Source organism: Phocoena sinus, chromosome 5 (assembly GCF_008692025.1).
Source record: "Phocoena sinus isolate mPhoSin1 chromosome 5, mPhoSin1.pri, whole genome shotgun sequence".
NCBI classification, from domain to species: domain Eukaryota; kingdom Metazoa; phylum Chordata; class Mammalia; order Artiodactyla; family Phocoenidae; genus Phocoena; species Phocoena sinus.
The window spans coordinates 37186210-37213921 of NC_045767.1; the positions used below are offsets into that span (position 1 = coordinate 37186210).

General features: G+C 42.7%; 1 protein-coding gene across 1 annotated transcript in view; it reads right to left on the reverse strand.

The window, feature by feature from the left end:
* Nucleotides 1-27712, reverse strand: part of STK32B (serine/threonine kinase 32B) — a 356081-nt gene that overhangs the window by 108241 nt on the left and 220128 nt on the right. The window contains exon 4 of the mRNA XM_032631757.1: nucleotides 17242-17415. Within this exon, the coding sequence (XP_032487648.1) occupies nucleotides 17242-17415 (174 nt within the window). The remainder of the gene's footprint in view (nucleotides 1-17241; nucleotides 17416-27712) is intronic.

Here is a 27712-nt window from a genome sequence, read left to right on the forward strand (position 1 = left end):
GGGAGATAAAGAAAGAAAGAAAAATAATAAAGTTATTAAAATAAAAAAAATTATTAAAAATAAGAAAATTTAAAAGTAATCGAAAGAAAGAAGGAAGAGAGCAACCACACCAAAAAACAAATTTACCAATGATAACAAGTACTAAAAACTATACTAAAAATCAAAGCAAAACAAAACAAAACAAAAAAGGACAGAGAGAACCCTAGGACAAATGGCAAAAGCAAAGCTATACAGACAAAATCATACAAAGAAGCACACATACACACTCACAAAAAGAGAAAAAAATAATATATTATATTTATATAAAAAAACAAGGAAGAGAGCAACCAAATCAATAAAGAAAGCTACCAATGATAATAAGGTCTAAATACTAAACTAAGATAAACATAAAACCAGAAACAAATTAGATGCAGACTACAGTTGCTCCAAAGTCCACCATCTCAATTTTGGGATGATTCATTGTCTATTCAGGTATTCCAGAGATGCAGGGTACATCAAGTTGATTGTGGAGATTTAATCTGCTGCTCCTGGGGCTGCTGGGAGAAATTTCCTTTCTTTGTTCGCACAGCTCCTGGGGTTCAGCTTTGGATTTGACCCCACCTCTGTGTGTAGGTCTCCTGAGGGCATCTTTGGGAAGTCTGAGGTCTTCTGTCAGCAATCAGTAAGTGTTCTGTAGGAGTTGTTCCACATGTAGATTAGTTTTGAGGTATTTGTGGGAGGAAGGTGATCTCCATGTCTTATTCCTCCGCCATCTTGAAGGCACCTCCTCTGACTCTTTTTCATGAGCTAGACTTCACATTAGGGCACTAGTGGCCTTCCGTACACAGTGTTGGTGCTAGTCCACTGGGTGCCAATCAGCAGTCTACTCATTTAAGTGAAAGATCATTTTTTGCAGGTCATTTTCTCATCTTCCAAGCTCTGTGCTCCTCAGGAACAATCTCTTCTGTTTGAAAAGCAGTGCAATATAAATACATTGTGACTTTTAATTTTTTTAAAAAAGCCTGTTGACTTCCAATTGTTCTTTTTTTTTTTTGGTATGTGGGCCTCTCACTGCTGTGGCATCTCCCGCTGTGGAGCACAGGCTCCGGAAGCACAGGCCCAGCGGCCACAGCTCACGGGCCCAGCCGCTCCGCGGCATGCAGGATCCTCCTGGCCCAGGGCACGAACCCATGTCTCCTGCATCGGCAGGTGGACTCTCAACCACTGCGCCACCAGGGAAGCCCTGTTCTACTTTTTATTCATGTATTCTCTTTTCTTTCCAGAACTTCCATATGTTCACCAACCAGATGCTCTCCAAACCCTTGTACTTCAGGGATTTTTATGGAGGCTTCATTATGTAGGCATGGTTGATTAAATCATTGGCCGCTGGGGAGTCCTCTCTTCTTTCTTTATCTCAATCTTCATCTGACTTGAAGGATTATTTCAACAATCCTTATGGCAACTGTCACAAGATAAAGCCCATATTTAATAACCTTGTACTCAAGGTCCTGCACAAGAAGACCTAAAGTAAGCCAACCCCTTTCTCGTGTCAATTCCTCCTCCTGAAAAAATGTTCTCCACCATCTGTGCCTGTTAAAATGCTATTCAGACTTCAAAGTACAGCTCCTCCAGAAGCCCAGGCAAGGTATAAAATGTATGTGATCTCTCCCTTCTTGGAACTGTCAGAATATTTTGTCTTCACCTACCCCCTCTCATGATTCATATCCTTTCTAGCCCTGTATTTTCTTCACTTGCTAAAAGGGGGTGGGGAGGCTACAATGAATCATAATAATATATATATGATATGTATAATAAGATATGTATAAGATATATATATTGTAGTAAGGTATATATCTGTAACTGTGTGTGTATATATATATGGTTATATAGAGCACCATATATGGTAGCTAATATTATTAATAACCAATGTGCTCCTCCCACAAGGATTGAGGCTTCCTAGGGGTAGTTTTGCTTTCTCAATGCATCTCTCCTTAATGCCCAAGCTTTGAAACTTGTCCATTATTGTTTATTGAATGACTACATGAATGAATGAAGGCTTCTACTTGGGAAAGGGATTCAGAGCCATAGGGAACAGCATGTGATCAAAGTTCAGAAATCTTGTGTTCTCATTGCATGCTGGACGCTTCCAAAAATGCTGACCTGATTTCCTGACACTGCATTCATTGTCTTGCTTTTGAACATCTTCTGTAAAACAGCCTCTAATTTATTGGATTCTTTCAGAGGTTTATTCTCTGCTTTCAAATTCTGCTCCCAGATTTCATTCTAGTTTTTTTGACATTAAACTGAGACCCAGGTCCTTATTTCTAAAATTTATTATCTAACATAAATGCTTGCCACCTAATTGCAGGAGCAATTTATACCCCCAGAGATAGAGCAATCCCTTTAAGGAATAAATTCGATTCTCTTGTATCTCATTTTTTTTTTATCATCACAAGTCATAAATTCTCAAAATGCTGGCCTATAACAGAAGGGAAACCAAGCTTTGTGCTTAGAAATAACAGAGTTACTCCTGAATTGAATTGGAATTTCATCCTAAATGACATTTCTGCATGTCTTCAATTTTTTTCCCATCTCAAAATTTCTTTCTCTTTGCTCTGACCCTGGTCCCATAGGATAGTGAAGAAGAATTGATGAAGTGTTTCTTCTTTAATCTGATGAGAATTGGCAGTTTATTTTGGCACAGTGTCGCCAGAGGGGTGAGGAGGATATTTAGGACACAAAAATAGGTCATATCGGTTTTATTCTGTGCTTATTAATTATTATTATTTTACTATGGATCTCACTGAAGGCTTAGTATGTGTGAAGGCAGGCATTATGCTTTGAGAATTCATGGATAATTTCGTCCCATTCTCACATGAGCCCATTTTAAGGATGACGAAACTGAGGAATGATGAGATGAACTTTCTGAGCTCTCACATTTGGCTTAAGCAGTGGTGTTAGGATTCCAATCCAGGTATTCCAATCTCAAGCTCATGTTTGATAGACTAATTGTAAGTCTAAGTGTAAAGCACCAAAATTTAGGAGGATGTTAAAGTGATTTCAACAGCTCTGAATTTTTATCAAATGTATTTGCTTTTCTAAGGTACTCACCTCCCCACCCCAATTGTGTAGTTTTCAGTAAGGATCTAGAAAAAATATATAAGGGAAACATAAGATGATTTAATTGGTACTAAAATATGCTAATTTCTGTAGAAAAATACTAAACTGTGTATCTGAATATACATATGATTACTGATGCAGCCATAAATAAAACATTGCTATTATAAAAAATAAAAATTCATAAAAAACAAAGTTCATGTTTGATAAACACCTTCCTTTTAGAGAGAAAGCTATGCTTTGATTTCTTCATTAAAAGGATGACATGCTTATTAAAGAAAATTTCAAAATAAGAAAAAGAAAGAAAGAAAAATCTCCCTTCAACCTAGTGCATTGGAAAGCTGAGGGATTTTTTTGTTTGTTTAATAAGCAGACATTTCTTTACATAGTCATGTAAAGACTATGTAAAGAATTTTACATAGTCTATATAATTTTATAAGCTATAATTTTCTTTCAAGATCATAAAAACAACCCCTTTTAATATTGCAGGATTTTCATAGTAAGCCCTACATATGTGGGTGTATCATAGTCTCAAGTCTCTCAACAGTAGGTATACAGTTTACTAAGCTGATTTCCTTCCCTTGGGTTATTTCAAAATTATTGATTAACATAAGCAATGTTGTAATAAAGATCCTCACACTTAGAACTTTTTAGGCAGGCCAGTCTGGAGCCTTATAATATATTCCAAGATGTGAAATCAGTGGGTCAAAGTGTATAAATATTTTTTAAAGTACTTGATTCTTATTGCCAAATATCTTTTCAAAAGGGTTGTAACAATTTCTATTGCCACCAGCAAATACATATTCAGACTGCCCAGAAATTATTTTTCTAGAATGCTTTGTCTTAGGAAGCACTCCCTTCTCCTCCGAAAGTAAAATCCAACCTAGATGCCATCATCTCCCCAAAGCCTGAATGATCCTTGAAGCCAAATTTTATCCTGGCTCCTCTGTGTTCTGTAGTACTTTGAATGTGCTTGAACCAAGCACTTCCCACCCCAACTGAGATGGCCATTACATGTCTGTCTCCCTAGGCTGACTGTGAGCCCAGTGGTAGGCACACAGTAGGTGCTCAATGCATACTTAAGAAGATTTTGGGTTTTGAAGAAAGGGACCAAGTATTTATGTATCAGGGTTTCTGCTGTGCTGTCTGATACACAGTAAGTGCCAGTTAAACACTTACTAACTGAATGAATGTGATCCTGAGATTTGGTTTACTTCACAGCCTGCCAGGGCAGAAATATCTCACTACCTGGACAAATCCTTTCTATTTCTTAGGCCTCAATCATTCATTTAAGGCATAAACATTTACTTTTTTTCTTTTTTAAAAATTCTTTTCCATTATGGTTTACCATAGGATATTGAATATAGTTCCCTGTGCTATACAGTACGACCTTGTTGTTTATCCATTCTATATATAATAATTTGCATCTGCTCGTCCCAAACTCCCAATCCAACCCTCCCCTGCCCCCCACTTCCCCTTGGCAACCACAAGTCTGTTCTCTAGGTCTGTGAGTCTGTTTCTGTTTTGTAGATAATTTCATTTGTGTCATATTTTAGATTCCACATATAAGTGACATCATATATTTGTCTTTCTCTGTCTGGCTTACTTCCCTTAGTATGATAATCTCTAGGTCCATCCATGTTGCTGCAAATAGCATTACTTCATTCTTTTTTATGGCTGAGTAATATTCCATTGTATATATGTGCTACATCTACTTTATCCATTCATCTGTCGATGGACACGTAGGTGGTGTCCATGTCTTGGCTATTGTAAAAAGTGCTGGTAAGGCATAAACATTTATTAAACACTTACTATGTGCCAGGACCTAAAATAGGTAACCAGGAGATAGATAATTCTGAAAGCATCCTCTGGAAGAGCGTATAGTTTTTGGAGGTCTCCTGAACACAATAAACAAGTGGAGGGAAGTCCTCCTTGAACTGTGAAGAGGATGCCCAAAGGAGGAACCACCCAGTTCTTTGGAGCAGTCAGGAGTCTTCACACAGGAGTGACCTTGGAGCTGGAACATGATCGTAGTGAGTTACACTGTGTCCTCCAAAAAATATGTCTAAATCCTAACCCTCCATGTCTGTGAATGTGACCTTATTTGGGAATAGGGTCTTTGAAGATATAATGAAATTAAGTATCTAGAGATGAGCTCATCCTGGTTTAAGGTGGGCCCTAAATCCTAGTACTGGTGTCCTTTAAAGGGAAAGGAGAGGGGGATTTGAGACATGAGGCAGGATGAAAAGGTCACATGAAGATGGAGGCGGAGATTGGAGTGATGCTGCTATAAGCCAAGGAATGCCAGGAGCCATCAGAAGAAACTATCAGCAGATAAGGAAGGATCCTCCCCTAGAGACTTCAGAGAGAACCTGACCCTGCTGACACCTTGATTGTGGACTCCTAGCCCCCAGAACTGGGAGAGAATAAATTTCTGTTGCTTTAGGTTTCCAAGCTTTTCGTACTTTGTTGCAGCAGCCACAGGAAACTAATGTGATGATGTAGAAGATGCTCAACACCAACTCCTTATATCCCTCTTTTCCTCACTTCTCCTCAGACCATTATTCTGAGAGGTTGGATTCCAGGTATGGTTAGGGCCTCTTCTCTTAGGTGCTGGGCCACCGTGTGCTGAAAGGTGAGTGCAGGGGTGGGGCTCACTCCCTCCTGTTTCTCCCTTCCTTGTGGTCAGAGATGAAGCCCTACAGATGACCTCTTTGCTGACTGACCACCTCTTCCCGTCCAGGGGTGAGGCCGGTCCGGGCCCATGTGGGGTGTGAGTCTGCTCAGCACTTGCCACGGATCCAACCGTCCCTATTGCCCACCTATCTCTGAGGCATCCTCCTGGGCACTAGGGAGATGCAGCCTCCTGGCCTCTGGTTTGAAGGTGCTGAGTCCTAATTAGCTCAGTGGGATCATGCTCCATAGCGTCCGGCTCTGCCCCTAGAAATGCCTTATTTTGAGGTTTGGGGCCCAAGCCCAGCTATAAATAAAGCGGTACTCAGGTTTTCCATAGGGTTGCATTCTTCAGGGAAGCCGTGTGTTTGCAAAGCTGTTGGTTTGGGGCAGGGCTCAAGGATGATATCCCCTAATGCAGTAATTCTCATCCAGGGATGATGTTGCCTTCCAAGGCACATTTGACAATGCCTGGGGACATTTTTGATTGTCATAACTTGGCGGGGAAGGAGAGGTAGGGCTCTAGGCATTTAGCAGGTAGAAGACAGGGATGCAGCTAAATATCCTCCAGTACACAGGACAGTTCCCACCACAAAGAATCATCTGGACCAAAATATCAACAGTGTTGATATGGAGAAACCCTGCCCTGTGGCCTTCAGAATTCCATTGTGAGTTCTGACAGATGGGAATAAGCTAAACAGGTGGATAGGGTAAGTAAAAGCATTTCTTAAAGAGAGATCATCACGCAAAGGAAAAACAGAGGTGGAAGACAGCATGAACTTGGGAGAAAAGCAGAGTCTGGGACAAGTGGACTGCAAAGGTCTATGGGCGGAACCAGAGGAGGGGGATGCAAGAGATGAGGCTGGAGAGATGGGCAAGAGCAAGGCCCTCAAATATCATCATCATCTTCATCTTCATCATGACCTTCATCAACACACCATCATCATCACCACCATCATCATCAATATCATCACCACCATCATCATCATCACCATCACCAGTAACCTTTGTCACAGAAGATCACATTTATTGAACACTTACTAGGTACTAAATTTAAACATGCAACACACATTATTTCAGTTTGTTCTTTCAACACCCCAGGGTAGTAGAGTATTGGTTTCCTGCAGCTGCTGTAACAAATGGCCACAAACTTAGTGACTTAAAATGGCAAAATTTATTACCGTATATTTTGTATGCCGGTCAGAGGTCTGATGCAAAGTCAAGGTTTCAGCAGGGCTGCTTTCCTTCTGGAGGCTCTTGGGGAGAATCTGTTTCCTTCCTTTTCTCAGCTTCTAGAGGCCACCTGCCTTTCCTCGCTCATGGCCCCTTTCCCCATCATCAAGGCCAGAAAAGAATGTATTGAGGGTCGAGTCCTTCTCACACTGCATCCCTCTGACCTCTTCTTGTGCCTGCTCTTCCACTGTTAAAGAGCCTTGTGATTCCACTGGGCCACCTGGATAATCCAGGGCAATCTCCCCATCTCAGGGACAGCAGATGAGCAACTTTCATCCACTGGCATCCTTAATTCCCCTTTGCCATGGAACATAACATGTTCACAGGGTTCAGTAATTAGGATGTGGACATCTTGTGGGGAGGACATTTTTCTGTCCACCACCATTTTTGTCTACAGGTGATAAACCAGAGCTTCAGAGCAATCAGATGCTGTGCCTGAGCTCACAGCATGGAAGCCTCCTCTCTTAGCGGAATCCAGGTTTTTCACCACTGTGCTTTCCTGCTCTTTGCTCCCGAAAACAAGGAGCTACACTTGCTGAATACTTCATGTGTGCCTGACACAACACCTGCATCACGTCATCATTCTGTTGGCGATCGCTCCTCTTGTTAACAGAGAAGCAGACTCAAGTCAGAGACGTAATGGACTTACTAAGGTCTCCTGCGGCTGCACCACAACGTGAGAACGCTCTCAGCACTACTCCTTACAATGGGAGCGGTGGGCCAGGACCCTGCCTACATGCAGGAGATGCCCTTGACCCCTCCCCTACGGTCAGGTACGAAGTCTGGTTTCTCCTCTTCACAATCTCATTCCCTGTGTCCCACCACTGTGGTCAGAGGTTGGGACTGTTTGTTTACAAATTCCACTGGTCATCAAATGGGACCCAAACTGGGAGCCAGAGACAGCAGGCTACTGCGAAGACTCAGCCAAAGCCACTGAAGCCACAGGTTAGGAAATTGTTCACTTCCACTGCCATTACATGAGGGACAAGCCTTTGCCAAAGATGACATAGGATTAGCAGCCCGGTCATATTTCACCCCTTGGCACAATCCCTGTCCCTACCGCTTAGAGGCATTTGATTTTCCAATTAACTGATTTCGGCCACTGAAAACCAACACCCCACCTCACTCTGCACACAGTTCCCTGGGAAATGCATGTAGGCCATGTTGCCAAATTATCAGGAATTAAGACAGTTTCTCTTTCCAGAGTTCAGGAGGCACAAGCATAAGGGAGTGAGTCTATTTACCAAAAAAAATAAAAAATCATAAACACACAAGCATTCTAAAGTAAGGACAGGAACGCTAGCCCCACCAGTTCGTGCAACCCAAGCTGAAAACTGGTGCTTGCCCCACGAGATAATGAGCAACTCATCTGGCAATGCCAAGGGCTTCAGGACGGAGGAGGTTGAATATTGCCACAAAAAATAGAGTTATATTTGTATGTGAACACAACAACAAAAGGTATCACCTTTTCCTGAGAGTCAGTCCACATGATTTTCCTTCACAAAGGCTGGGTAATAGAAAGATTCTATGTGTAAATATGATGAGAGAACTTGACTTCCAATTATTATCAGTATAGAGCCAGTAAGAGCTTGGTGACTTGAGGCATCCACTTAGTGTTTGCTCCCAGGCAAGTTATTTATTCCCTATGAGATTCAATGTTCCCACCTGTAAAATGGGGCTGATAATAGGCTCCACCTCTGTTGGCTGGTGTTGGGATTAGGTGAGATCATACATGCAAAGTACTTAAAACAGAGCCTGGCACAAGCAAAGTGCTCAGCAAATTTTTATCTCCATCATGGGTGTAGCATCTTACAAACAATGATTTCTATTTTGTTACCTACCAATCCCAGGTTTCAAATATGGGGATGATCCACTGCATTTAAATTCTTACTGTACATAAATATGAACAAAGCTCAGTTCCAAGCCCTGCCCCAGTGAGTAATCTCCTTCTCTTCTCATACTATTCCCAACCAAAAGACACACAATGCCCAAAATCTCATGTGTGTGCGTGCGTATGCACGTTTCATTTACTTTTACCTGTTAAATTTTAAATTAAGTTGTCCACAGGGAATATGAATGGTGAATTCAAAGTGGAAGTTTGAAGCATATGCTGTAAATAAGTGAAAAGTCCTCAAATAATGGGAGAACTATTTTTCACTTGCACACTTTTTAATCTTTTGAACTTTATAACACGTACACATACTCTCTATTAAAAAATAAGGCCTGGACTTAACGCTAACAAAAACCCATAGCAAAAAAAATTTTTTACTTCTTTATTTTCTCAGTTTATTCAATAAAGTGACAAAAAACTGTAATAGGGAGAACTGTTGTATTCTACTACAGGTTACTCACTAAAGGGATGTTAAAGTATGCATAATGGTCCATCTCTGGGAACCCTGCCTCCCAGGTAACAGGCATTAAGCTAAAATACCTTGGTTTAGCTCACAGGAAACATCCTGACCAGGCCCACCTATGAATGATAGCAGCAAGGAGAAAATGAACACATCCCCTCCAGAGGCTGACCGGAACCAGGAAATGTTTGGCTTTATTCCCTCCTCTTTTAGTACAAAAGAAGTCTGAATTCTAACTCAGGCAAGATGGTTCTTTGGGACACGAGTCCACCATCTTCTCGTTCTGCTGGTTTTCCTAATAAAGTCACTCTTCCTTGCCTCCACAACTCATCTCTTGATTTATTGGCATGTTGTGTGGTGAGCAGTATGTGCTTGAACTTGGTAACAAAATGATAAACTTTATATAACTTAGCATTTGTATACTTATTTTCTAGACGATTTGTAGAAATGAGGAAGTGGCTTTGAAAAGCTTGATCATCTCAAAGATAATGCTAGTTTAAAGAAAGGTGCTTGCTAGTCTTCCAGGATTGAACTATTATTTTTCCTAAAGATAAAAAGGAAAAGAAAAAGATTTCTGACACAGCCCATAAAGAAGCCCTCAATAAAATTTATAATTAGCTTTAATGATAGAGAGGGCTTTCACAAATATTGGACTCATTAAGCAGATATTTTCTCAAGGCTGAATACTTTCAATAAACAACTCCAGAGGCTTCCCTGGTGGTGCAGTGGTTGACAGTCCCGCCTGCCGATGCAGGGGACACGGGTTCGTGCCCCGGTCCAGGAGGATCCCACATGCCGCGGAGCGGCTGGGCCCGTGAGCCATGGCCGCTGAGCCTGCGCGGCCGGAGCCTGTGCTCCGCAACGGGAGAGGCCACACAACAGTGAGAGGCCCGCGTACTGCAAAAAAACAAACAAACAAAAAAAAAAAAAAACAACTTCAAGGCGAAGCTGAAGATGCTTCTCATGTATCTGATGAGATTTCTGCCCTGGAAAGTAAGCCTGTGCGTCTGATGAAGTGAAGGACCACTGGGATTACAAACCTTTGAGACTGGTGAGTTAATTTTCATGTGATGCAGGTTCAGGGCTGGAAGCAAAATAAAATGCACTATATAAATAATCAGACTTCATCGAGAGATTTTCCCAAGGGAGTAAAGGACACTGCCCTAGGACTTTCAGGAATTTTCAGACCACAGTTTGGTAGAAGTAACCTCACTGGTGAAAATTTTTCTTCAAAAGAAGTTTGAAAATGTTGCCCCAAACCCACTTCGATTAGCATTTAGATCACTGCTCTGTTCAAAACAGTGAACAAGCTTGCTGTTTACGGGCTCATATTTATGAGTGGATTGGATCTAAAAACAAAAGACAAGGGAGAGAATTACTGGTGCCGTGAACCTCACCTGAACCATGAGCTCTCTTCAAATCTGCTCATTTCTCCCAAATTGATAGATAATGTAACAGCGCCTGCCACTGACCAAGGAGACTCCAAGAAGCCTTTATTGTTCATTTCCTTTATTTTTCTGATGAAACGTAGTTCTTCAAAGCACTATTTTATGTATCAAAAGAATTATGATTACATATTGCAGTGGAACTTGGAGAAATTTTTAACATCAAACATGAGATTTCAAAGGAATTTCATGCTTGTGCATGGCTACTTTGGGCCCCATCAGAAATTTTCAAAAGGCTGACTCCTCAGATATCAAGGGATATTTGGGCAGAAAAGTTACAGGAAGCACTGCAAGATTTGGGTAGTGACTTATTGAATTTGAACCTGTATTTTCAAGTAATTTCAAGTAAGGCGTGTCTTTCATTTCTTTCTTTAGTATTTCTTCCTTGATTCAATACGTAGTTATGGAGCACTTCCTCTGTGCCGGGCAATGAGTCAGGGGTGACCTCAGGCTAGGGGCGTCACCACCAGAATCCTTCCTTGCTTCATGGGCACTGCTGGAAGAGCCTTCCTTGGGGGCGCTTGGGAGGAGTCGATGAGATCCATCCATGCATATTTTTATGTTCAGATGTGCAAGCACCCTCACTCATATAAGGGTTTTATAAACAGTTCAATGCAGAAAGCCAGGATAGCATGTGCTCATCAGCATGGGATCTGGGGTCAGAGTGTCTTGGTTTGAAACCTGGTTCCATGACCTGCCAGCTGTGTGCCAGAGTGCAAATCACCCAATTGCTCTGAAAAATTAGGATAATCCTAGTACCTAGCCCATTTGATTGATGTGAGAATTAAATGAGATATTTGTATGTATATGAATATACACACATATGCATATATATGCACACACATATGTAAACACACACATGTGTGTATGTATGTGTGTGTGTGTGTGTATATATATATAGTTTAAAGTAGTGCTGACACACAGGAGCTTAACAAACTTGATTCACTGTCACTGTTGTTAGTCATCTGCCCTTCTGTATGACCTGGCCCTTCTGGGTAGCTAGTCCAGTAACCAGCTCTGGCTGAAGAGCACCCCGGGGAGGTGCCTTTGGTGAACGTCATTCTCGATTACCAGTTGGACCACATCACTCCCAAGCTTCAACCCATCAATGACTGACACCAGCCGGAGCCTCAGGAAGTGCTCCCTGCCGAGCTGACCAGCTCAGGCTCTGCCCACCCAGGCCTCTCAGTAGGAGCCTGTCTGCCCAGTGCCTCCAGTGTTCCTCTTCTCTGGGCTACTGTCTATTTGTGCCACAAATCATATTTGCGTGTCCCAGAGGAAGCCTTGCCAGCCTCCTCTGTGTCCCCTGCTCTGCCCCCCACCTTAGTCTGGGCTGGGTGCCCTCCTCAGAGGTTCCGCCCTCCACTGTGTGGTGTCCTGTCCTGGGTCCCCTCTCCCCCTCGGACTGCAGTAATTTGGCCCCTAGAGTGGTTGTCTCTTCCACACAGGGAATCTGCTCAAGTGCAGGCAAAGGGTCCCACCCATCATTTTCTTCCCGGGGCTGGCACACTTCTTGGCCCACAGTGTTTTGAAAGAACGAAGGGCCAACTCAAGTGCTCTAAAAAGTAAAACTCCTAATTGTTTTAAGACAATGATTTATTTTGAACCCACAATGGTATTTTCCTGCTTATGCACTTTCAAGCTCACTGGGTTATACTCTGAAATACCTTTTATTTTCTACAGATCTACATCATCCTCAAAGGATGGAGATTTGTCACCACTAAGTATAAATGAACACCTGGTTTCAAAATCAATTCCCTCAGATGAAAGAAAGAGGAAGGAGGCACCTAAAAGGTCCCAGGCACAGTTAAATCCTTTATGAACTTTTTCTCATGGAATTTGCATCTCACGGAATTTGTGAAGTAGGTGTCATCAGGCCCATTTTACAGATTAGGAAATGGAAGTCCAAAAAGCTAAGTCACATGTCCAAGTCCACCAAGATGGAAGATAGAAATTCTTGGCAATTCAACTCAGGCTTGCATTTGTGGAATGATTCTGCCACTTGCAAGTGTGGCTACTTGGAAAGAAGCAACATTCATCAGTCTGTATAAAATATGGCATTGACAGTGCCTTGTACATATGCAGTAGGGGACTTACATATTCAGCTGTTGAATGAATACAAAACATTGTACAACATTATCTTATATCCCTATGCACAATGTGTACAGACACACATAATTTCAAGTCTGTACATACATACACAATGAAAAAGAGATTTATTGAGCCATATGGGAGGGGGAAAAAACCCTGACTCAAATTTCTGCCAAGTCTGTAAGTTTAGAAATGGTAATTCCATTTACCATATGGGAGGGGGAAAAAAACCCTGACTCAAATTTCTGTCAAGTCTGTAAGCTTAGAAATGGTAAGGTAATTCCATTTACTTTTAGTGGATTGTTAAAATTTTCCTTACATTGTTGGATAGCTCCTTTTCTCTCAGGTAGATCTGGAATCTGAGGGCAGATGACCCCACATAGAGCAACATAAAAACATTTGTTGAAATACAATGAAATGGTTCCAAACCACCATGCTCTTATGTGACAGTTCCATTTTCCGCCTGGTCTATCGTCAGCTCTGCTCTGGGATGTTGGCATCTCTCACCAAGGTCCCCATGACTCAGTTTGTGGGGGTATGTAGGCAAATAGATCATCTATTACACACTAGCTGAGGAAGGACTGTGATAATGCGTGAATGACACTTGTACAATAGGTTGGTAAAGAACTTGCTCCTCTCATTGCCTTCAAAGAAGCCCAGCCAGCCCACAGAGGCTACTCTGGTATAGGGTGACCTTCCTTAACAAATATAGCACAGCGCTTATAAACCCAGATTCCACAGCCGGAATGCCTGCGGGCAAAAGCTAGTCAATGAGCGCTTATAAACCCAGATTCCACAGCCGGAATGCCTGCGGGCAAAAGCTAGTCAATGACTGTGAATGAACAATGGACCTCAGTAAGTACGCTGCATTACACTGAACAGTCCCTTTCCTCCTATTCGACCAGGGCTGCTGCTGCTACTATTACTACCACTACTGTTACGACTGGGACTACTACACTTCCTCCTCCTTCCCCCTTCCTCCTCTTTCTACCTCTCCTCCCCCTCCTTCCTCGTCTTCATTTGCATTTTGTTACGTTTGTTACTATTTGTGTCAAAATGATACAGAGGAGTAGTTCCAAGAATCAAATTGTGCTGAAAGTTTTGTTACAATATAGCGACTATCTCTGTCACTTTCTCTTGATTTCTCCCTCTCCGTCCATTTATCTCTCCCAGGCTATAATTTTGGTATTTAGCTCCTTATCTTGAAAAGACTGATGTACAGGACTCCTTGACTTGTCAATTTCCGGCTCTATCTGCTGGCTTCCCACTATGGAAGATGAGTATGTAGCAGTCTTTCCTTCGTGTGTCCCCGCGAGACACACTCATCTTCCCATTTCCTCACTTCCCTTAATGGGGTATTATTGTATTTTTGGTTAGGTCAATTTTTAGGGGTTAGGTGATTATGATTACGCATGCTACGCAGAGATGATTCATGTAGTAAATTGTATGATATGCAATGTCCTGTCCAACACTTTCATTCCCTGGAGTTAAAAATTATCTTCTATTTATTGCTGAGTTTTTTCCCTGAACTTCTCATTTATTCAACTTCAGATTCTTTGCCAAATAAATAAATATCTCAAGGCAGCCAGATGTCTTAGGAATTCTATCAGCTCACTCTTCCTGAAGAAGTCTCTCCCAGGGACTTCTGATCCAACTCCAATCAGAACTGGTCATGGTCTACACCGCAGGCACAGCTGACATCCTTGACCCACCCATCATCTGGAAGATTTCCTTTGCCTCTCTCTTCTTTGCTGGAGCTCCAGCTTTCCGTATTCCATTTCTTCCTCCTTGATTTAGTCATTCATTTTAGTGGAGTCCATGTCATTTTCTAACAGCTACTTGAGAAAAGGTACATGAGAAGTATATTTTTTGAGGCCTTGAACTTGTGAAAACGTACATCTCACATCTGATGGATAGCATGTTTCCACTGCCTTCTTGTGTTTGATAATCCCAGACTATTGTTCTACAGTGCAAGCTTATTGGATCCAAAGTTTGTTTTGATGTATGTTTCTAGTCACTGTATCCTTGATGGACCCTTCAGTCTGGAAATTCATATATTTCAGGTCCAGGAGATTTTCTTTATTTCATTGATGATTTCTTCCCCTATGTTTATGTTTTCTCACTTTTCTTTCTTCCCTCCCTCCCTCCCTCCCTCCCTTCCTTCCTTCCTTCCTTCCTTCCTTTCTCTCTCTCTCTCCCTCTTCCTTCCTTCTCTCTCTCTCTGATACTGAACTTACTGTACCGGTCCTCTAATTTTCTTATATTTTCTTTTTGTCTTTTTATTCTACTGTGCACAGGATATCTTCAAGCTTTATCTTCCAACACATTTATCTTTTGAATTTTTCATTTCTACATTCATATTTTTAATTTATAAGAGCTCTGATCTGATGTTTGTCCTTTGAATTTTAAATACACATAGTACTTCTTATTTTACGATTGCGAAAATCTTTTCATCCCGCTGAAAATACTGATCATAGCTCTTTTCATAGTGTCTTCTCCTGGCAGAGTCTCTGTTTATTCCAAGCCTTTTTTCTTTTTCCATTTGACTGCGTGGCTGTCACTCTTCATGTTAGAAGATTTCTCTGGATGTCTGATAATCTTTAGTTGTCACTAACTTAGTTGGGAGCTTATAACAAATGAGCAGGGCTTGCTGACCCTGAACTACACTCCAAGGGTCTCGGGGAACTTCTGATGTCTAAATCTCTTTCCTCTTGGCTCGGCCAAACCCCCACTGAAATCATTCAGGTGTCCATTGAGGAGGAGGAAGGCCTGAGCCCAGCTGGAAGTGGGGAGGGTGTGTTATCTGAGCATCTGGTATGGATGCATCTACTTAGTTGTGCTATTTTCAGTACCATATCCCAACTCAAGAGGCTTGATGTCTTTCAGTCCAGACACTATCTATTTTACTCTCCTGAGGGAACAAGCCTTCAGTCTTCTGCTTGGAAGAGGAAGGGACAGCCATCTAGTTATTCAGGATGGGTAAGCAGATTGGGGGTTCTCCATACATCCTAAAAGGCTTTCAAACAATGAACCTCATTTTAGCCTCTCTTTTACCCCCTCTTCCTCCTTCCATCGATATTGATGACTCCCCATTCCTGAGCCTTGCGGGGGATTCTTTAGTGCCTATCAATTCATGGTTCTTCCCAGGGACAACTCAAAATTCAGTTTCTGGCGTCCTAAGCCATTTACTACTCTACATCTTCTTTCTAATCCCCCGCCCCACCATGTTTTGCTATAGTCTCCTCTTTAGTTTTCCCCATCCTTGTGAATTTACCATTTTTCAAACCCTCCTTACTGTCAATTTATGGAGATTTTAGAAAGGAGAAACTGTAAGTGTGTGTGTGCACGTGTGTGTGCTTCATCTACCGTCTTTAGTCTCAAGCTCAAGTTCTTGTCTTTCCCAAGTCCTCCAAAACTGTATAAGTTAGAAGAAGATCCACTAGGCACAGTGCAAGACGATGGGTGAACAGATTTGGAGCTACTCACGCTGGCCCCCTCCTCTGTGGTCAGAGATAGGACTTTATTAATGAAACCATTGCTTTCTTTCTTTCTTTCTTTCTTTTTTGCGGTACGCGGGCCTCTCACTGTTGTGGCCTCTCCCGTTGCGGAGCACAGGCTCTGGACGTGCAGGCTCAGCGGCCATGGCTCACGGGCCCAGCCGCTCCGCGGCATGTGGGATCTTCCCGGACCAGGGCACGAACCCGTGTCCCCTGCATCGGCAGGTGGACTCTCAACCACTACGCCACCAGGGAAGCCCAAACCATTGCTTTCTGAAGCCTCTCGCTGGCCTCCTGCCTCTGCAGTCAAACTTGCCTTGCTCACCAGGTTGGATGTGGTGGTGCTGTGCACAGGCAGGGAGAAGCAAAGGCCCTGAGGAAGCAGCAGAAACTCAGAGCTTATATCCAAAGCCCAGAGCCAGCACTGAAGCTTCCCAAGAGGAAGAAATCCTCCATGATACACAGCACTGATTTCAAAGTAAGGAAAGGAATAGAGAAGAATCCCTCACATTCCCATCTCACGCCACTGTGATTTTTCTAACCTGACGCTAGAGGGACAGAACATTCCAGCCTCCCAAAGACACACCAGAATGGAGAAGCAAAGGCCGACCACCAGCCATGTCTCTAAGCAGTGGGGTACCAAGAGAGGAGGTTACACAGGCAGTGGGATTGTTCCACCTCGATGCACGTGACAAGGGAGTAGGTAGAGAAGGTAAAAGCAATAAAGCTGTTCTGCTTTTTATGATCTCCATGTACTGCCACTTCTAGAGAATGTCAGTGAGAAAATACTCTCGATGGTCGCAGACTCCTCCCATCACACCCTACCCCCCAGCATCCCTCCAGCAGCCTGGTTACCTGTGGATGATGTGATACCTCTGCAGATACTCCAGGGCCAGGGCCAGCTCGCAGATGTAGAGCTTCACGGCCCCCTCTGTGAAATGTACATTCTGTTGCAGGTGATAACGTAGATCCCCTCCCAGCAGTAGGTCCACCACCATGAACATGTCCTCCTCGTCCTGGAAGGAGTACCTAGGAGCACCGAGGGGCAGAGAAAGTTAGGGATGGAGATGACTCCAATGCCCTCAAGACCGATGCCCCCATTTTACAGAAGAGCAAACTGAGGCTCAGAGAGAGGCACTGATGCTGCCCAAGTTACAGTGTTCTATGACAGAGCACCAGTCCTCTGGCTGACAAATGGCACTTGAACCAATACTGGACTCCAACATGTTACTTTGTTTTTAGCATATGTTTTAATTAGATGTTGTCGGGACTTAAGTAGCTGGTCTCCAAAGCTGCAGCCCCTTCTCCACTCATTACCCTGTCCTCCCCACACATGCCGCTCCCCACAAGGATCTTGTTTCTGCAGCCCTTGAAGGCAGTGATGCTCTGGTAAGACACATCCAGGCTTTAAGGGAACTGGCACTTTCTACTCACATTGCTTCTCAGAACCCGGCCAGAGCCCAAGCCCTATGGAGAGGCCACGAGAAGGAAAACCAAGGCGCTCTGTTCAAGAGCCCCAGCTGAGCACTCAGTGACAGCCAGCGCCAACCAGTAGCCGTGACAGTGAGCCACCTTGGGAATTTGGATATTCTGCTGCAGTCCCAGCTGACATCACATGGAGCAGAAGAGCCGCCCCGATAAGCCCAGTCAACTTATAGAACATGAGATAATGAAATGGTTGTATTTTGAGCCACTAAGGTTTTGAGTGTATTTTCCCCACAAAGCAACAGAAGTTGCACTTAGTCCTTTTAAGGGCTGAAGCACCAACATAAAAAGCCTGAGAATGGCGTTAAACAATTGTAAACTAGAATCACGTCATAAAATGTCGTCACATTCCATACAGAACCATGAACTGTAATAAGGGCATCACAGGATGACAGGATGTTGTCTTGGATGCTTAGATCTGTGTCTCAGATCCTCGACTGTTAGACCTGGGCCAGCCAGGCCATTCCCCTCGTTCGACAGAAGAGGGAAGAAGGGCCTCAGTGAGCCACCGTCAGGGTGAAAATAAGACTCAGAACCCCCACTCTCATCGAGCTCTTACAACCACGCACTGCTGAGATGCTGCTGTAACATGTACTTGCTGTGTTTCTCTGACCTGGGCATGCAGCCCTGAGGAGGGAGCCCGACTTGGCCACAGGAGAGGTGACAGACCATGTGCTTACGGGATGAGGGATTCCAGCGGTGGAAGGAACCTTAAATGCCATCTAGTCCCACCCGCCCTGTATTACAGAGACTGGGATCCAGAGAGAGAAGAAATGGCTGCCCAAGTGTCACAGTTCTCCTTGTATGTCTCACCTGCTGTTTATACGGGTCAGGATCAAAGCAAGGAGGAGGGGGGTGATCTATTGTGACCCCAAACTGTAAATTTACCAGATGTTTACAGAGTACCTGTCCTGTGACAGGCATTGGGTGGTGTGCTGGGGACACTGGGACAAAGCAATTGTCCTCACTCTGAAGGGGCACACAGTCCCCTAGGAGAGAAGGGCTAAGTCAACAGTCAGTGGTCATGCAGGGGGGCAGGGGCTCTAGAAATCTCTCTGGGGTGCAGTGGGCATGTGGAGGGAGGAAGTCAGCTCTCCAGCAACTGAGGTGGGTGGAAAGGTCTTTGCAGATGAAGGGTACCCTGGGTCTGGGACACACAGGGACTGTGACCCAGAGAGAAGGATAGCATGAACCTTCTGGTGCTGGGAGTCCAGGACTCTGTAGGGTCTTGGGGACAGCACCTCCCATCCCCCCAGTTTCAGCATCTTAGCCACTGACAATCCAAGGGTGATAATGCAGACCAGCTTCTTCCATTCTCTTTCAGGCTCACTTCAGGGCTGGCGCCGTGGCTGCCTGCCCTGGCAGGAAAGAGGTGGTCCAGGGGCTTCTGGGGGTGTCCAGGGCCGCCTGGAGGGCACCAGCTGGACTTTATATTTGGTTCAGGACAAGTACGAGCTGTGTGGTGCGTGATCACTGCTCCAATTGATGCATCGCAGGAGTTGGATGCTCGTGAAGAGGTTAAAAAATAAAGCTTGCCCAGGAGCCTTGCCCAAGGTAGGCTCCCAGCCTGGAGGCACTGGCCTTTTCCAGACACTATTTTTTCTGGGTGGACTATCTGGGCCCATGCGAGGATGGAGAGAATCAAACAAAGATGCTCTTGACACACTGGAGCATGGAGCAGGTAACAAAGGGCCTCCTTAGCGAACACTGTAAAAGCCACGCTTCAATCTGTCTTTCAACATGGTCATAGCCATCTGTATTAATCTTTTCTCTTTCATGGCAATTTTAGAATAAATGTATCTGGTTTCTTGAAAAACTCTGACTTTTGTTGGAATTATGTTTAATTTACAAATTAAGGAGAATTAGCATTTTTACGATGCTGGAACTTTCCAACCTTTCCATGAACATGAAATATCTATTTATTCTGGTCTTCTTTTTATGTTTGTCAATTAAGTTTTATAATTTTCTACTTAAGGGCCTGGCATGTATGCATTTTTTTATGACTTTAACTTTTTATTCTATATTGGAGCATAGCTGATTTACAACGTTGTGATAGTTTCAGGTGCAGAGCAAAGCGACTCAGCCATACACGTACATGTATCCATTCTCCCCCAGACTCCCTTCCCATCCAGGCTGCCACATAACATTGAGCAGAGTATTCTGATATTTTAAAATAAATTTTATTGCTATTGTGAAGATAATCTTTTAAAGTAAGGTGCACTAAATGGTCATTGCTAGGGGAAAATACACTCCGGAACTGCTTATGTTTATCTTAAATCTAGCAGCTTGGCTGACTTCTTAGTTATTAGTTCTAATACCTTTCATATATTTTTTTCCACTTATTATATGAAGATGATTATGTATTCTACAAAAAACTGCCATGTTTATACTCTTGCGATCCTTATGCTGTTTACTTTTTCTTGTTTTATTTTACTACCCAGGACCTCCAGTAAAACATTGATTATAAGAGGTGATGCTGGGCATTTTTATCTTGTTCTGGAAGTTAGTAAACTGTTTCTCCATTAAGTAAACTGTTTGCTATAGATATTTGATGGATATCATTTATCCAGTTAATAAAGTTGCTTTCTAGACTACTAAGAATTTTTATCGGATGGGTTCAAAGGCTTTATTTTATTTTTTTTTACATTAAACTGTCTTTGCATTTCTAGTCTAAACCTTACTTGATAAACACACATATATATATGTATATCTATATACATGTGTATCTGTGTATTATATATAACATATATAATAATTAATAAATATATAAGTATATATTTTAATTTATAACATATATAATATGTATAATAAATATATATAAGTATATTATATATAACATATACTATATATATGTATATACATATATATATATATATTTTTTATTTTACTGGGTTCAGGTTTATTCATTTAGGATTTTTGCATCAAACGTTCCAAGTGACACTGGCCTATATTTTCCTACCTTTGTCCTGACCCTGTTTTGGTATCATGGTAATACTGGCTTTGTACGATGAAGTGATTTTGTTTTGTCTATGTTCAAGAAGAGTGGGGCTTCCCTGGTGGCGCAGTGGTTGCGAATCTGCCTGCCAATGCAGGGGACACGGGTTCGAGCCCTGGTCTGGGAGGATCCCACATGCCGCGGAGCAACTGGGCCCGTGAGCCACAACTACTGAGCCTGCGCGTCTGGAGCCTGTGCTCCGCAACAAGAGAGGCCGCCATAGTGAAAGGCCCGCGCACCGCGATGAAGAGCGGCCCCCGCTCACCTCAACTAGAGAAAGCCCTCGCACAGAAACGAAGACCCAACACAGCAAAAATAAATTAATTAATTAATAAACTCCTACCCACAACATCTTCTTTAAAAAAAAAAAAAAAAAAAAGAAGTGTACAAGAGACATCATTTGCTTGTAGCAAGTCTGGTGTCAAAACGCCCTCCACTCCCCCACTTAAGATTCACCTGGGACTCTCCCCCCTCACTTAAGGCACACCTGCTGGAGCCGTCTGACGATTCCTGCTCCCCACTCTCAACAAAAGATGACAACATGACTAGAAAGTTTATGCGCGTCCTCTGGCCACTGGTGCTGGTTCGTCAGGCCCCCTCAGAGTGCTCCTGGGGTCAGTGTGTGGATGAGGACCTTGCTCTAGGTGTGCTCAGCTAGAAGCTGTAACTGAGGCTGTCTAGATCCTGTGGCCCAAAATGAAGATAAGACCCATCTGTAGAGTGAAGCTGCAGAGAGTCAAGCAGGGCTGAAGGGCTGAAAACAGAGAGAGGCCCTGCTGGAGGTGAGGGCTCCAGCCTGGGCGGAAGAGCGGTCTGTCCCGGAACTTCCTATTTACACGGGCAGTGACTGTACTTTTGGATTTAAGCTACTTAACACTGTGTTTCTGTCACTTGGAATTGAAAGAGTCATCTGATGCATCTTTCCACGTATTTGCTACTGGAGATAAGGGTTTAGATGCTCAGAAAGAAATGACAGGAATCAGCTGTACTACGCTCCTACAGATGCTCAGTTTGCATTCTAATAGCTGATGGACTATTGAAACGCTGTGTTAATGACCAGTGGGTTCTTGCACCCTCAATTCACAGCTAAACTGTCAAAGGGAATCTCATTCAGTATTCCATCAGAACTTTTTGGAGGAGCAACATGAATTTTCAGGGGAGAAACTTGCAGACCAGAATGAATTCTAAAGAGAAAATCCCAAATGCAAAGACAGCGATAATTTAGGCAATAACTCAGATTATGGATTTTTCTCGCTGCAGATCCATCGTCACCCTGGACCATGGACCCTATATTCTCCAGGAGACTCAATGTTATTACCGGAGAACAGAGAGTGACCTTGCATTGATCTCTCTGTAGTTTTGTGCCGTTCCACAGCTCTGTGCCATTGCCTCTTTTGCTTCTTATTGGACTGGAATTATAATTACGTTCTCATGATGCCGTCGCATATTGTCATGGAAATGATGGAGATCACAAATGAAAAACCTGCACTTGACTGCAGTAATGCTGACCATGGAGAAATCTGGATAATTCGGCTCAATATGCAAGATCAAAGAAGGTCAGGAGCTGGGATGGCATCAGTCCTGGCCTGGACGTTGACATAGGCCAACATGAAGAATCCAACATCCTTTGGGTTTTTAAAAAAATGTATTAATTTCCTACCTTATTCCAAAACGGACAAAAAGTGACTTGCAAAATACATATAACATAACACAATTAACAATAAGTAAGCCACAGACCAAGTCAAAGAATAATAAAGGAATACAAGAAAATGGTTGCAGGCAAAAATACCCCAATCCATGCCCAAAGAACTTGCCTGCTTGCCTGAAGTAGGCCATCAATGCATTTCTAACCTTCCCAGCAACCAGAGCAAAGTGAGAATCATGACCAGCTTCATGATGCAAGGGTCAAGGTGAAAAAACAAATCACTTGTTTATTTTTATGTTTCATTGTTTATTGCTGGTGCAGAAGCCAGAGGGAACTCTCTCCCACTGGATTCTTAGAAAGACGACATTCTGTAACGTGGTGATCAATGAGCTATCTAAAATAGCTCTGAACAGAGTTGCAAGTTTAACGGGATTTTTGTATGATGTTCCTCAAGATAGACTGAATGCATCCAAATCCAATTCCGTTAAAGCAGTGCTACATGGGGCGACAGCAAAGTGGTCTGGGCGTCATGCTCACAGGTGAGCTTTCTTAATAAAAGAGATGCTGGTGAATGGCCTCAGGGACTACTTCACAAATACGAGCTCATGCACACACCAACAAACACCCAGTAGGCGTCTACTACGCATCCAGCCCTGTGCCAGAAGCTGGGATTCAGTGGGAGGAGTTGCCCCAATAGGTCACCTGAGTTTGCGATAATCATAAGGGGTCTGGAGTTTGATGTCCTGTGCCAGGACAGGTGCCCCCTGATGATCCATTGCTGCATTTCCATTTTTTGCCCTTGGCCATGGACTTAACAGTCCCAGAGACACTCATTGTTGTCACTCTCTCATCCCTACCTGCTCCCTCACAATGCTCCCTAATCCCACCTCTCTACTCTTATCCATCATCCCCTTGCCAGTTTAGAGCAGTGGTTTCCAACCAGTGTTCCAGTGGGGACATCTGATGACATCCGGAGACATTTTTGGTTGTCACACTGGAAGGGATGCTACTGGCGTCTAGTGATTAGAGGCCAAGGACACTGCTAAACATCCTACAATGAACAGGATGGCCCCATGACAGAGAATGATCTGCCTCGAATGTCCAGTTAGAGCATCTCCAGCGCTCCCTCTCACTTCATCTCACCTTGCCCAGTACCTGGTCTCTTCAACCCATGGTGTGTTATTAATGGCTGGGGAGGCACGGAAAGGAAAGGGACCTTCATGCAGGAAATCCTAAACCTTCTTAGTCTTCCAGCAGCGCAATGCCACCCGACCACTGGAAACAAATGCCTTTCTCTACTTTTCCTGAGGCAAAAGGAGTCAACTGCCCAGAGGTAACTCCATGGGATGGTCATTCTGGAAGCCCTGGCAGCAGGACAAGCCACGTGTCTCCAACATTCATCTCCTCTGTCCTTAATCTGTCCACCCACAGGGACGAGGAGCCGAGAGTCTCCTAAGACCATTTTCTGTCCAATTTTATCTTCGAGGGGGAGCAGATAGAGAGGGGGGCTCACCCACCATGCTCACTTCCAGCGATTCTCAGAGACTTAATATCCAGCAAGAGAGGAACTAGAAATACCCTCTAGACTAAGAAATCCAATAATGGGATGCTGGGCCTTCTGTTAGCTCATACAGACAAATAAAAAGGAGCTTATCAAACCTGAACTGTGCTTGATACATATGCCTTTAATAACGTTCACAGTAATAAGCTGTTTTTAAATTTTTTAATTTGACTTCAGCCACAAAAGTCATCAAGCCATTCGAACACGCTAGCCCTCACTGTTCTCACACTAGGCTGATTCTGGCCCTGTCTCTGTCCCAGGAGATTACTGGTTAGTTTCCATCTGCTGCCTGTAAGCCAAGTGCCATCAACGGGAGACTCTCAAATGCCATCCAGCTCCCCGGGCTAAGGTAGTTTAGGGCAGGAGAAATTGTGGGATGATGCAAAGGCAAGATGCAAGTCCACGGTCCTCCCCACCTGCCAGCTACACAGTGGGATTTGCAGACCCTAAAGTGTCATCTCTTTGTGACAGTGCAGGACACTGTTCTTGTGGCTTAATGGTTTAATTTATAGATTAAATCTGTGCTCGCTTCTGCTTACTTCTAAAAGTTTTGCAGTGTCTAACAAAGTAAGACTGATGGATGCGGTGGAGAGGAAAAATGTGGAACAAGGGAGAGGTGAATGTTTTGTTCCCATGGACAAACTGATTGTGAGCATGGTTCAACCTCCTTCACAGGACAGAGCAACAAAGGCAATGCAGAACAGACAACCCACTCTCACCGTCTGATTGAATGAGATGGAGCCAAACATCTCCCCTTGGGCTAAATTCCAAAAGAAATGTATAATTTGCATTCTTTACAAAGAGGAGGCATGGAGTAAGAGATCGGAAGCAAATAATGGTAACTCACACTTGTGGAGTGTTTCCTATGCAGATTCCAATATTTATGAGAGATATTGGTCTGCAGTTTTCTTTCACTGCACTGTCTTTGAAAAAATTATTTATTTATACAGTAGGTCTTTGTTGGTTATCTGTTTTAAATATAGCAGTGTGTACATGTCAATCCCAAACTGCCAATCTATCCCACCCTTCCACCCTTCCCCCCGGTAACCATAAATTCAGCCTCTAAGTCTGTGAGTCTGTTTTTCTTTTGTAAATAAGGTCGCTTGTATCATCATATTTTTTTTAGATTCCTCATATAAGTGATATCATATGATATTTGCCTTTGTCTGACTTACTTCACTTAGTATGATAATATCCAGGTCCATCCATGTTTCTGCAAATGGCATTATTTCATTCTTTTTAATGGCTGAGTAATATTCCATTGTATATATGTACCACATCTTGGTGGACATTTAGGTTGCTTCCATGTCTTGGCTATTGTAAACAGTGCTGCAATGAATACTGGAGTGCATGTATCCTTTTGAACCATGTTTTTCTCTATATATATGCTTAGGAGTGGGATTGCTGGATCATATGGTAGCTCTATTTTTAGTTTTTGAGGAGCCTCCATATTATTCTCCATAGTGGCTGTATCAGTTTACATTCCCATCAACAATGTAGGAGGGTTCCCTTTTCTCCACACCCTCTTCAGCATTTATTTTTTGTACACTTTTTAGTGATGGCCATTCTGACTGATATGAGGTGATATCTCATTGTAGTTTTGATTTGTATTTCTCTAATAATTAGCGATGTTGAGAAACTTTTCATGTGCCTCTTGGCCATCTGTATATCTTCTTTGGAGAAATGTCTATTTAGGTTTTCTGCCAATTTTTTGATTGGGTTGCTTGGTTTTTGGATATTGAGCCACATGAGCTGGTTGTAAATTTTGGAGACTAATCCCTTGTTGGTCGCATTGTTTGCAAATATTTTCTCCCATTCTGTGGGTTGTCCGCAAATCAATCAGTGTGATACACCACATCAACATATTGAAGAATAAAAACCATTTGTTCATCTCAATAGAAGCAGAAAAACCTTTTGACAAAATTCAATACCCATTTATGATAGAAACTCTCCAGACAGTGGGCATAGAGGGAACATATCTCAACATAATAAAGATATATGACAAACCTACAGCTAACATCATACGCAATTGTGAAAAGCTGAAAGGATTTCCTCTAATATCAAGAACAAGACAAGGATTTCCACTTTTGTCATTTTTATTCAACATAGTTTTGGAAGTCCTAGCCACAGCAATCAGAGAAAAAAAAAGAAATAAAAGGAATACTAATATGAAAAGAACAAGTAAAACTGTCACTGTTTGCAGATGACATGATATGATACATAGAGAATCCTAAAGATGCTACCAGAAAACTATTGGAGCTCATCAATTAATTTGGTAAAGTTGCAGGATACAAAATTAATACACAGAAATCTGTTGCATTTCTATACACTAACAAAGAAAGATCAGAAAGAGAAATTAAAGAAACAACCCCATTTACCATCATATCAAGAAGAACAAAATAACTAGGAATAAATTTAACTAAGGAGACGAAAGACCTGTACTCCAAAAACTATAAGACGCTGATGAAAGAAATTGAAGACAACACAAACAGTTGGAAAGATATACCATGTTCTTGTATTGGAAGAATCAATATTGTTAAAATGACTATTCTACCCAAGGTAATCTACAGATTCAGTACAATCCCTATCAAATTACCAATGGCATTTCTCACAGAACTAGATCAAAAAATCTTAAAATTTGTATGGAGACACAAAAGAACTCGAATAGCCAAAGCAATCTATTTTTTTAAATACATTTATTTATTTATTTTTGGCTGTGTTGGGTCTTCGTCACTGCGTGTGGGATTTCTCTAGTTGCGGGGAGCAGGGGCTACTCTTTGTTGCAGTGCACGGTCTTCTCATTGCAGTGCCTTCTCTTGTTGCAGATCACGGGCTCTAGGTGCGTGGGCTTCAGTAGTTGTGGCACAAGAGCTCAGGAGTTGTAGCTCACGGGCTCTATAGAGTGCAGGCTCAGTAGTTGTGGCACATGGGCTTAGCTACTCCGTGGCATGTGGGATCTTCCTGGACAAGGGCTCAAAACCATGTCCCCTGCATTGGCAGGTGGATTCTTAACCACTGCACCACCAGGGAAATCCCCCAAAGCAATCTTGAGAAAGCAAAACGGAGCTGGAGGAATCAGGATCCCTGACTTCAGACTATACTACAAAGCTACAGTAATCAAAACAGTATGGAGGTGGGTCAAAAAGGATCTGGCTGTGCTTTATGTCATAGAGTGTTCTGCTTATGTTTTCCTCTAAGATCCTTTTTGACCCATCTCCTAGAGAAACGAAAATAAAAACAAAAATAAACAAATGGGAACTAATGAAACTTCAAAGCTTTTGCACAGCAAAGGAAATCATAAACAAGACCAAAAGACCAATCTCCAAAATTTACAAGCAGCTCATGCAGCTCAATAACAAAAAAGCAAACAATCCAATCCAAAAATGGGCAGAAGACCTAAATAGACATTTCTCCAAAGAAGATATACAGATTGCCAACAAACACATGAAAGAATGCTCAACATCATTAATCATTAGAGAAATGCAAATCAAAAGAACAATGAGATGTCATCTCACGCTGGTCAGAATGGCCATCATCAAAAAATCTAGAAACAATAAATGCTGGAGAGGGTGTGGAGAAAAGGGAACACTCCTGCACTGCTGGTGGGAATGTGAATTGGTACAGCCACTATGGAGAACAG